The sequence below is a fragment of the Monomorium pharaonis genome, chromosome 10 (assembly GCF_013373865.1).
Source record: "Monomorium pharaonis isolate MP-MQ-018 chromosome 10, ASM1337386v2, whole genome shotgun sequence".
Taxonomy (NCBI): domain Eukaryota; kingdom Metazoa; phylum Arthropoda; class Insecta; order Hymenoptera; family Formicidae; genus Monomorium; species Monomorium pharaonis.
Genome location: NC_050476.1, coordinates 6,973,514 through 6,985,997, shown reverse-complemented (window position 1 = coordinate 6,985,997; position 12,484 = coordinate 6,973,514). Strand labels below are relative to the sequence as shown.

The window sequence follows — 12,484 nt, the reverse complement described above, 5'->3', positions numbered from 1 at the left end:
ACTTGCGACATCCAATAAGCGCTTAGTTTCTAGTTAAAGCTCGACATTCATTGGGTGTTGCTAATTGTAACTGGCGACTGCAATTAATGTAAAACGGGTTTTACATCCACGTTTGGCGCTGATGCTAGTCAAATATCGGTCGCACGAAAGAAGCCGCGGTGGCCACTCTCTCTGGTGTGAGTTTTACGTACGAACGGATGTGTTCGGACAAGTTTTCTTTGGTGCGCAATGAAGATAGCACTTTGTCCGTCGAGCTGAACTTTTTTAAACCTTTATCTCTCTTCCTTTTTTTTGCTCCGAATATATATATCACCCGCATTTAGAGTATAGCGCTTATAAAAATATGAGTCCGCTTTTTCATCATTCTTGTTTTATGTTTGAACGATGAAGATATACGTCAATATTGCGTTGGTGCACTCTCTCTCTCTCTCTCTCTCTCTCTCTCTCTCTCTCTCTCTCTCTCTCTCTCTCTCTCTCTCTCTCTCTCTCTCTCTCTCTATCTCTTACATGAAGTTATTTAATTATACAAAAACATAACGCTAACGTCTTAATTGATAAAGCATTCAATTAACATTATCGTTGTATATTTTTAGCGGATCAAATCGGAACATGTCGGAATGTCGACAGTTTGGCGTCTACAAACTGCAAATGTTTTTCAGCACGTGTAAATGAGAGATTAAATGTGCAAGATTAAAGATAACTTTGTTTGCTTCATTAGTGATCTAATCGCGATAAAAATTTACTTATCCATTTTTGCAAACCACGGTCATGACGCACGCGAGCATCCTAGACGTAAGCGCGCTGAAGTTAACGTAGTACCGCATTTGTGGCGGCCTGTGTGCAGGGCGAATGACTTTTTAAAAACGCGTAGAGCTAGAGGAAAGAGAGGGAAGGAGAAGAGAGAGGAAGAGAGAGAGAGAGAGAGAGAGAGAGAGAGAGAGAGAGAGAGAGAAGCGGAAACGCCGCGGACGGAGTCAACGATCGGGTAACGTCGCGGTAACGTCGCCGTCGGGCTCGTTGGCGCCGACGATGATGACGGCGGTGCCGCGGGTGCACGTACCCGCCGCGAACGGGATCGACGAGGCGCGCGATTGATCGATGCCGTGGCCGCGATGCGCGCCGAGGCCGTGCCGCCGCCGTGCGACAGCCGAGACGTCGTTAATCAAGCCGTCGATTGACCGAGCGAATAGACGAGCGTGCGTATTCCGGGGGACGGGGCGGTGCGCACCTTCCCTCGAGCGAACGCGAAGGGCGGATAAAGAGAGAGAAAGGGAGAGGAGAAGAAGAAGGCGGAGGAAGAGGAGGAGTAAAAGCGAATTGAATTCCTGCGCTCGGCGGTAACGTACGGGTACCGGAACTGCAGCCCGACAAACCGTCCGTTTCTCTCCACGCGGGAACAAGAGCGTGAATCGCGTGTGTTCGAGAGAGACGGACCGAAGGCGGGGAGCGGTGAGAAGGAAAGAACGAGAGAGAGAGAGAGAGAGAGAGAAAGAGTGAGGGGGAATAATTGGGAGGGTTAGATGAAGGAGGGAGTACGTTTCGACAGAACGAGTGCAAGTGCAGCGACGACGAGGAGGAATCCGGAGAAGTAGGTACGACCGAGATCGGGCTAGCCATAGGACCGCTCCACGATGGACGAGTGCATGCTGAACGACTTGTTGGAGTGCTCGGTATGCCTGGAGCGGCTCGACACATCCAGCAAGGTACTGCCGTGTCAGCACACGTTTTGCAAGAAGTGCCTGGAGGAAATCGTCAGCACTCATCGCGAGTTACGCTGCCCGGAATGTCGCGTCCTCGTGGACGCCAAGGTGGACGACCTGCCGCCGAATGTGCTGCTGATGCGTATCCTCGAGGGAATGCGCAATGCCGCGCCGAAGAACCAGGCTAAGTCTATTCTGCCATCGTCGAGGTCTATCTCGGGCGGTACCGCCGTGCCCCAGCGGTTGTTTGGCGGTCACCAGGTTGCCCCGGCACCCATTGTCACTGGTAATCTCGCTCCTGCATCTGAGACACCAGTGCGACATTCTAATGCCGCTGCCAAACAGGTGCATCTGCACAATCAGGCATACGGAAGAGCGATCTACGATTATGTCTCCAAGGTGCCAGGGTACGCTTCAATACTTATAAGCCATACATTCATGATCTATCTTTATACTTTCTTATCCTACTATGTAAATATTACTATCTGTTCTTGTAGTGATTTAAGTTTTAAGAAGGGTGACATAGTCATCCTCCGGAAGAAGATTGACAACAATTGGTACTTTGGGGAATGTGGCAATAATCATGGTGTCTTTCCACTGTCTTACGTTCAGGTATAACACAAACATCTTAAAGTATTAAACATTTTTTTGCATATTATAAATTTAAATTAAATATAATTTGCTTTATTGCAATTTCCAGGTGATGACACCTTTGACACCACATGTACCTCAATGTAAAGCGTTATACGATTTTAGGATGACAAATGACGACGAGGATGGCTGTTTAACTTTTAACAAGGTAATTTCATATATCATTCTATAATCACTTTGTTATTGGTAGGTCATGGTCATTTATATATGAAAATTTATGAATGTATTCTCAGGGGGAAGTTATCAGTGTTATCAGAAGAGTGGATGAAAATTGGGCGGAAGGTAAACTCTTGGACAGAATTGGTATCTTTCCACTAGCTTTTGTCGAGTTGAACAGTGTTGCCAGAGCTTTGATGAAACTTTCGACCAAGTAAGCAAAACAAATTAATACAGCTGCTGTATTTTCTAAAATGAATGTATCTACTAATTAATTGTTTAAATCAGTGTACAGCCAGGACCGTCAAGAGTGGCCCCCCCAACTCCAACAAATGAGGAAACTACACCATTGATACCAACTGATCATTCGCGTAATGTGCAAACAACGAGTCAGTCTCGACCACAACTGGTACAGGTACATATTTTTATTCAAGGCATTTATACAATTTAGTTTAATCAATTAGCAAAAACTTCATTGAAAATTTAATTGATTATACAAAATTATTTGATAGTTAATTTTATCAATTGATTATATTAATTACATATATTTTAAATTTTAAATTGATTATTTTAGTTAATAGATAAATAAGATGTGTTTTACGAGATATGTTTGACATTGTTGCGTTACAGGTATCTGATTCTGTCTCAAACGTTTCATCTGGTGGAAGTTCTACGACCACTACTCCAAATACCCCTAACAGTTCGACGACGTCCAGCAGTTCCAGTACTGCTCCGAGCAGCCCTGGTAGTCCCGCGACGTCGCCACCCGCGGTCGGCAATAGGCATAATGTTAAACGTCATAGTTTCACTGCCGTAAATACCGGTCATCATGCACATCCCCATCATAGACATAGCGCTGAAATACTTAGTCCTCCGGTAGACAGTGCCCCTAATAACGTCAATAATAGCGGAGGCAATGAGTCATTTTCTTCTTTACAAGTAAGAAAATTACATTGTTTTCTAATAATTCTATGGATAGCTGCGTATGTGTTCAATGCATAATTCTATGTTATTTTTACATTTTAATATCCTTTCTCTTTTTCTTTTCTTGAAATTTATCCTAAATTTGAATAAATATATTTCTATTCTAGACGAGCAGTAGTTGCACGGATCACAATCTTCGTCACAGACGAAGTGGCAGCAGCGATCTCGTTCTCGCTCAGGCGTCACAAAGTGTATCCACTGGACAAACTTCCAGTGCATCTAGTGCAGCGCATTTACCAGCGGCGTATGTAGCGTTATATCCATATAAGCCTCAGAAAGCAGATGAGCTTGAGTTACGAAAAGGCGGAATTTACATGGTGACGGAACGTTGTCAGGACGGATGGTTCAAAGGAACGTCCAATCGCACCCAGAAGTGTGGCGTATTTCCAGGAAATTACGTTGCACCTGCCAAGTATGGTTTTACCTCCCAGTCTATCTTTTGGATTAATCATCTATGGTTATCCGCGTTACATTCGCCAATGTATTTGTAGCAGATGTCAACGCGGGCTGTGTCGCGGATCTCCAAACTCACCAAGCCAACATCAAGGATCGCCATTATCGAACGCCCCGTCGAATGCGGAGTCACGTTTGGCAGTAACATATACGAAAAGTAAGGGTCCCGCGCCACAACCCTACAATCCTCGCACACTTCCGCCGCCTGAATTACCGCCGCGGGCTATCAGCCCATCCACGACTGTGTCTTCATCCTGGCATGGCGCCGCTCAGTCGAATCAGGGACCGAATCAGTCCGAAACTAGTCCGCCCCGACACAACGATCAGAATACCACTCCGCTCGGACGCAGTCACAGCGCGGTGATGACTGCAAATATTCGTACGTGTTTCAAATATTACATTTGTTGATTCTTATTGTCTTTTTATTGATATTACAATTATGCGATATTCCTTTTCAGCTTCCCCCGGTAAACAAATCGCCGTATCGTCGTCGCTACAATCGGCAGGTATCAATAGCGCTAACAATAGTTGTAGCAACGCTACCATTCCCACTCCTTCCTCTTCTGTTGGCGACATGAATAGAAGTCCGAATAATACTCTGCGTATAGCGGGCAGTATTACTCCCGCGAATGCAGGTGCAACAGCGTCCAGAACAACGGAAAAGGTATTGTTTAGTAAACGTTTGTATTATTCCGATAATGTAATATAATAATATTGTACTATTAACATATCCACTTACAAATTACAGCCAAAAGAAAAGAAGGATAAATGCGTTTCCTTGATGCGACGCTTGACCAATATTAAGAAGTCTAAATCACCTCCACCTGCTACGTACTCGATGGATAATCCTGTATTCGACGACGGTAATTCCGTCAATCCGGTGCACGTTCGGTGAGTACATAATTGATTTCGATTATCGAACACTTATGGATTACGTATGTGTGTGTACAATCTGTATTATAATCTAAATGTCGAGAATAACATTGTAATTTTGCACGTTTTAATAATTGATCTTTAAAAAAGTATATATATGCATACACATGTATATCGCATCCCGCTAATTTCTGTATGCACATACATGCATTATCTCGTGTACATTACAAAGATTGTGAAACAATTTATATGTGCGAGTATGAATGTTCATCAAAGTGTTAGTTTAAATGTTTAAGTAAAAGTGCTACTTTTTTCTTTTTTGCTAAAATGTTGCATGATTGTTGCATTGCCAATTACGCACACATACAGAGTAGATAGATAGGTGGCTAAATAGCCCCATGCGCGAATAATGTAAATGTTTTTTTTTTTAATATCATGCTTTGTGCGGCATGACATAAATTGCACGCCTTGAAATGTTTCTCTAATATTGTGTTGGGACGGGGTGGGTGGGCGGGGCGAATTGACAATCACAGATCGGGATCTTGCCCAAGTCAGTTGCTACAGGTGGTACCTACACAGGAATTAAATGCTTCAAACAGCCCACACCGCTTATGTCCAGGCTCTGTGCAGGGCCATGCCACATCTTCACAGAGACTGAAATACAAGGAGAGACCCTCCTTACCAATATCGGTAACCCAAAGGTTAGTCGTTTGTAATTCTAAACATGAACCGAGCTTTAAATTCGTGGAACTCTTACGTGTACATTTTGCCAGCTAGCAGATGAATTATAATTATTCATGAAATGACAAAAGGAATATGTTTTTTTAAGAACATTAGAAAAGCTATGACATCATTTATATTTTACGATAATAATAAAACTATGACATATAATCTGATGATGAATTATATCAAATCAATACCTTCTTATTTTAAACAGTCATTTCTTAATTTTTACGGCGAAGACACGCTTTATGTGTAAGTTTAATTAATGTGCATTTAAAAATAACAGTTCTATCGTACTTATTTTTTTTTCTCTTTACGTTTTACAATTTATTGTATAGTAGAATTGTATTTTATTTCAAGGTAAGCTTAGAAAAATTTAAGTCACATTTATACAATTTATTTTGCGTTGCTACGTAATTAACAATATATATTTAAATGCTTTTTATATATCATAGAATGTCACAAAATTATAGCACGCTCTTTTGCACACAAAGTATAAATTTCATTTTATACAGTAATTTAGTTAGAGAAACATTGATCGCAAATTTGCATGTTTTGGAAATCCCCAATATGATATTTATTAAATGTTTGTTACATAGGCTGCGTTCCCTTTGGCACTTATAGCGTTTATAAGCATTATTTGGCCTTATTTAATCATGATGAACAACAAGGATGAAATGATGCTCACAGCGCTGTGAGCGCCAAATGGAATGCAGCCATAGCTCTGTGTTAATAATTCTCTGTGCAAAATATCAATTTATATGTATTTCATTTATTTGTGCTTGTGTAATGCTAAATCGTTTGATACTTAATGTTAATATTTCATATATTTTGTATTTATATAACGCTATTATCACAATTTTCTATTCTATAGTCTCGTTACAAATTGACTCTTCATTCCCATCTAGATCCAATGAATCCGGTGCAATGGTATGCTCGACTGTTGGAAACCATCATCGCAAGAGTAATTCGCTAGACGCTGGAATGGGAAAGCAAATGAAGCAGCAATCATCGCGCGACCGGTATAATTTTGTCCCTCAAATTTCCGAGTTTAACTGTCGTTAACTTTCATTATTTAGTCACAAGATTACGTTCCTCGTTATTTGGTAATAACTATGTTTAATTTCAGTACCGGGTATAGATTCCGTTGTATCGTACCGTATCCACCTAATAGCGAGTTCGAACTGGAACTTCGCGTAGGGGATATAATATACGTGCAGAAGAAGCGCGATGATGGATGGTACAAGGGTATGCAGCAGCGTACTGGCCGTACGGGACTATTTCCGGCGAGTTTTGTGGAAGCTTTCTGAGACCCGACACAAGGACGCCTAGTGTTAGAAACTTGTATATAACTTCGCCTTTTGTGTAAGTATTTATACGATATATTCAGATCGGGAATTATCCTCGGTAACATGTTTACGCGCACGTACTTGTCGACGATTTTCACCGATATTCTGAAATATATCATTGACTTCGAAGCGATTAATGCATGCACGCGTATTAGGCATGCTATAGCATCTCGAGCTGTGCAATGTAACGTACAGCCATTGTGAGAACTTAATGGGCCATTAATTAGCGTGTTGTAATAAACACATTGTAAGTGACTGATAATGCGTCGAATTAATGAACACATTCGCGCGATGCGTGCAATAGGATATTTTAGCGCAAAGTAATTATATGTATTTTGCATGTAAATATGCGAAAAATGACGAAGAGTAGTATGAAGACGACGCTGAAACTATTTGGAACTTATACTGCCATCGGTTATATAGACGTGCGTAACTGCAACGAGATAGCAAATTTATTTTGCGCGACGTTACTGCCATTTGTGATCGTAAGGGAAGGAATCAGTTTCCCATTTTAAGCTGTTGATTTCAAACTTGCTATCTTCTTTCGATACGCGCGCAGGGCGTAGAGAAAAGAGATTAATATGGGTTGTGTAATAATCATGCTTACGCGCGTCAAACCGTTCATGACACATAATTAAAAATAGAATTATGGAATAAACGAAGAAATTCATATAAAGAGGATTCTTTTTGAAAAAGTCTAAATATCTCGGGGCAAATGCACATATAATATAAAACGAAAAGTGTCTATGCGATGGTATGCTTAAATTCCAGTTCAACTTAAATCAACAGTTGAATAGTGGAATTATACTTGCGATTGTCTAGATGATATAATCGTATATGCATTAAGTCAATACAGTCTAATTGAAAGTCAAAATTCCATCATTTTCGATTTTAAAGGGATTTGAGCACATTATTGTACAGGCATCTTATCTTGAGATGTTTAGAATTATGGACTTTTGTCCATATTTATTGTCAGTTATACTGAGATTTATATAATTTTTTTCTTCCTTAATCTGCCATTGTAGATGATTGGCTTTTGCTGCCGATAATTTATTATGCTTATGTATAAAAAAATATGCTATACAAGAGCACAACTGATAATTTTATTATTGACATTATTTAAGACTGGACTGTGTTTTGAAATGGTTGATCGAGATTAAATGAATGTCTTTTCTTCAGCGGGTATATCTATTATATATCCCCACTGTACAAAGAAAGATATTCTATTTTAACAAACAATTTGGATTGTTATAGGTAATTTAGCTAAGATATATTTAGAAAATGGCCTTGATACGCGCAATGTTGATGTATTATTATATACTTTGTAACTCAATTTATAACTTGTTTTTTAATTTATAAAGTTATGCAGACATCCATGGCATGATAACGAGTTAGCTGTTTAAGCAGTTAATTCAGAATAAATATGGAAATATTCAATAAATTAAAGTGCTTCCATTATCTGATTAATGATGTAGATATAAATTTTGTTATGTTCTTTATTTTCTATTATTATTCTTATTATTATACTATTAATTATACAGTTGTGCAAAATTGGTGGTTTTTATAAATCTTTATACGTTGAAAAATATTTTATTGATTATCATATAATTATACTATCATCTTTTAGAATTTACGGTTAAGTCTTAAAAGTGTACCTTATTTCGATATGTTATTTGATTATTATATACAATACATCAATTGTACATACATTACGCGTGTATAAATATGTAGAGAGTATACCTGTATATATAATAATCGTAATGCTCAATTCATTAACTTTATGAATAAGTAATCTATCTACATTTATATATTTGAATTTAGACACGTATATTGCACAAATCTAAGTGTAAACAGAAAAACACACATGTACACGATTATTTCAATCGCATATGTATACGCGTACATATGTATCCTGGAGACATATTTATATTTATTATGATCATTTAATGACACATTTGTATATAATTTTATTGTAACTTGATATTATAGTAATTTGCAGTTGTCTCGATATTTAATTAGAGACAGTCCAACGTGTAAAATAAACAACATTATTAAACAAAGAGAACATTACACAACGTATTGTAAAGACAAAAATTACAAAAGGACAATTTACTTAAGACACTTCTCAGGATACTTTCTTTTTCGGAATTTTTATAAATTTTTATTAAAGTTAACAAAAAACAAACTAAACTACGCTCTACATTTCATTAGTATGTTTTGTATTTTTTGCTGACATGTAAATATAACCGTGACATCTGCAAATTCTTATGATATGAAACATTTCATTGTTGAAATGCAAAGCAAAACGAATATCAGAAAACGATTTATGTTATATACAATCACGCAGTAATTGCAAAGAGTAATGAAAAACGTCCACTTCTGTTCTTTGAAATCAAGGAAAGAACGTTGTCTGTAAATTTTCGAGTGAATAAGTTTTTGTGGCCATCAAACTATTAGAAAATAAAATGTAGAAGGATTAGGGATAATCGATAATAATTAAAACTTATCGAAACTTATCGATATTGATGAAGTCTACATTATGACACGAGGGAAAGTGACTTAGAGATTCTGAACGTCATATAGACATATATGCGTACGGAGAGATGTAATTTTATAGTTATTTGTTCGGATGGAGAAGGTGGCTGGATATATTTTTTTATGTCAGTCACTTCGGCGTGAAAAAAAGCGAACGACCGATCGACCATAGGATCGAATTTAATCGAATTTAGAATTATGATAGTCAAGAAAAAGAAAAAAATATCTTACATTTCTATGCGAGGGGCCATACTGCGCATACTATGATAAACTTGGCAGTCTACTGTAGTGCGATATTTAGAAATCGAAGAAAAGATAAGAAATAAAATGCGAAATATATAATATATATACATATTTTTTTTATATACAAGAAAAATTCGTCTGCTTGTGTTCATGCGAATTATTGGAATCATTATATTGTACCTTATGCAAATTATTAATATGTCTTACGCACAATCAATTTAATGTTTTGCATTTTGATTTTGCATATCCATCTTTTACGAAGAATACGAATTTTGAAATTATGATTTTTGTTCTTACATCTCTTTGACAATTAAATTATATAATTAAATTCCTTATGTCACACTAGAACTGCGTAGAAACTATTTATACACAGGCATACATATGTGTGTATTTTATATGACGTACACTTAAGTAATTTATTATTAATGGCTTGTAAAGAAGGTACTGCTAAGTTGCGGGTGGATATATCAGATTGGCTGTAACGAGAGAGAGAGAGACTAATTATTATCTCGTCGCTATCTTATTTTGTGCGCAACACAGAATTAAGCATGACACGACACGTGTAAGATATCATCTTTCGCGTAATTATGTCGTTGATTTAACATTGTTGCCCATTTGTTTTTGCGTAAATAAGAGCTGCAGGTATACGAAATGCGTTTATACGGTAACAGTCTTAAATCGATAAGCGCGCGTGCGATGCAATTGACCGTCTCTGTGGATTGTAAATAAGTTACTGCGAAATCTGGAGTTCTCGCAACGTTATGGTAAAAGCAAAAAAAAGATGTCATTAAACAGCTATACTCGCGTATGCATAGGGATGATGACTTTCTTGCGTTTCGCAGAGGTCGAAATCTGTTTAGGTTACAGAACAAGGTACACGTAGCGTAGGAATGTAAGACAAAGATCCGAGTCAAGAGCCTTCATTTAGACCAAATGTGTTTCTAGCACTTCTTTCGTAAGGAGAAAACTTTAGAATAGTCATTATATACCGATTACTACCTTTACACGCTACTTACGCTACTCGGTATTTTGTCACTAACGTAACAATGTTCCAGCAAATCTATGTCGATGTCGTGTCCAAGCGTAATTTACACATATACATAGGTATCGTTTAATATTTAAATAGCATACGAAACCTGTAATAAAATCCTTCACGTGGCTACCATAAATGCCGGGTCTGTATGTGTGTGTCCTAAATCAGTCATTTTCCGTTTGTTGTACTCGTGAAGTCGATTTGCTAAGATAATCTGTTATGTCAAATCATTTAATTTGATAAATCATAAATTATTACATCAGAACATTAAAAATCGATTTCGTGCAATTAAAGGGCTTATTATAATTTATACCAAAAAAAGAATTATATATATGTATATTCTTTTCGTAACGTATACTAAGTTTATATAATTCCTTAATTGTGCAAAACCGATCAATGTGCTGAATCCTTTAAACTGCGGCAGATAACATATAGGAAATTGAAGCCTCTTGTATTCTGTATTGTATTATAGAGAGCGATTTCGACAAACGCTCTAGTGCTACTATACATGAAGATATCTAAATGGAAAAGCATGATATAAGTATTTTAACCAATAAAATATCATATTATGCAGCTAAAAATATTATACTATTGACGTTAGATATTTTATTGGTCAAAAGACGTCAATATTATGTTTTTATTAAACAACTACATACATAGTAGTCCTTAGCATATGTCAGGTCAGACTAATGCAAGTGATAGAACTCGCTATTACTACAGATACCATTATCACAATTCTTCTCGTTACGCTTATTATAATTTCATGCATTTTGAAGATAATTTTTTTCATAAACTATTTTTTAACACACATACACGCACAGCAGAATGTTTCGTATCAATATATTAATAAAAGCTTAACAAAAAACAATATTATATCTCAGGAATGCCTCTGAAATAAAATTGGTAATGGTATCACCATTAATTTATTATCTTACCATTATATATTTTATTAATGTATTAATTTTGAACTTTCCTCACAAATACGGAAGCAACATGCGTAAATAACATAAACATTATTCTACTTTTTCCTTGACCTCCGTCTACTATGCATCGATGTGCCATTCGTGCCGGTTTTTAATGCAACAGCTGTCTTGATGTAGAAGCGCTTCTTTACACGCGAGCGTATCAATTGAGTCCTGTCGAGAGTTTATTAAAGTTATTTAACACGGTCCTTCACGCACCAATGCACGGTTAACTGCATGTAAGATGCTTCTGGGACGTGTGCGTGATGTATTTCTATTTTTCATCTTCAATATATTTGTTGCACATAAATCAAATTGACAAGAACGCATTTTATATATGTATATATGTATACGTGTGCGCGCACGCACGCACACGCACACACACACATATATATATGTGTGTAAATAAAGTTAAAATTAATATTTTATGTATAATTAAGATTTGCAGTTTCAGTAAACTTTTAAAAGAATTAATCGCCAAATAATTTGCGTTCTTTCAAACAAAGACAAAAGTGCGACCTCCGAAAAGATTTTTAAGTGATTGGAATGTATGCCTACACAATCGGAAAACCGGTTTCTGAAATCAGGATTAATGATTCTGTACTTTCGAGAGTTGATTTACGAATGTTACGGACAACGTACAATACAAAATAATATACAATCTTCAATATTCTTTCCGCCTCCCCTTCGTTGATCTATAGTAGAGCAATAGAGCTGTTAATGACGCGATATTAAAGTTTCTTCATTCTATGAGGAATATATTCCTTAATCCTTTTTCAGTTTCTAAATCTCACAAAGGAACGTTCAAATAGGTTTATAACG

At 37.2% G+C, this 12,484-nt stretch overlaps 1 protein-coding gene across 4 annotated transcripts; it reads left to right on the top strand.

The window, feature by feature from the left end:
• Positions 1–559: 559 nt before the first annotated feature.
• On the top strand, positions 560–11,707 carry LOC105837389 (E3 ubiquitin-protein ligase SH3RF1). 4 transcript variants are annotated; one of them, XM_012682138.3, is made up of 13 exons: positions 560–2,107; positions 2,198–2,312; positions 2,401–2,499; positions 2,585–2,721; positions 2,796–2,922; positions 3,138–3,446; positions 3,599–3,903; positions 3,986–4,323; positions 4,403–4,608; positions 4,693–4,835; positions 5,351–5,518; positions 6,449–6,562; positions 6,670–11,707. In XM_012682138.3, exons 1-13 carry the CDS (start codon positions 1,632–1,634, stop codon positions 6,848–6,850), a joined length of 2,718 nt encoding a protein of 905 aa, XP_012537592.1. In that variant the 5' UTR covers positions 560–1,631; the 3' UTR covers positions 6,851–11,707. The 4 variants fall into 4 exon arrangements, with proteins under 4 accessions (XP_012537592.1, XP_012537591.1, XP_036148407.1 ...); XM_012682137.3 differs by having other exon boundaries at positions 565–2,107; positions 3,983–4,323; XM_036292514.1 differs by lacking the exons at positions 6,449–6,562; positions 6,670–11,707 and adding an exon at positions 5,755–5,821 and having other exon boundaries at positions 569–2,107; positions 3,983–4,323.
• The last annotated feature ends 777 nt before the right edge of the window (positions 11,708–12,484 follow it).

Excerpts from the sequence above, each read along its gene's own strand:
- LOC105837389 (XM_012682137.3), top strand. The coding sequence starts at position 1,632 with ATGGACGAGTGCATGCTGAACGACTTGTTGGAGTGCTCGGTATGCCTG. Across the intron at positions 3,447-3,598 it reads AGTCATTTTCTTCTTTACAA|ACGAGCAGTAGTTGCACGGA; the intron begins GTAAGAAAATTA and ends TTTCTATTCTAG. Across the intron at positions 4,836-5,350 it reads GTCAATCCGGTGCACGTTCG|ATCGGGATCTTGCCCAAGTC; the intron begins GTGAGTACATAA and ends TGACAATCACAG.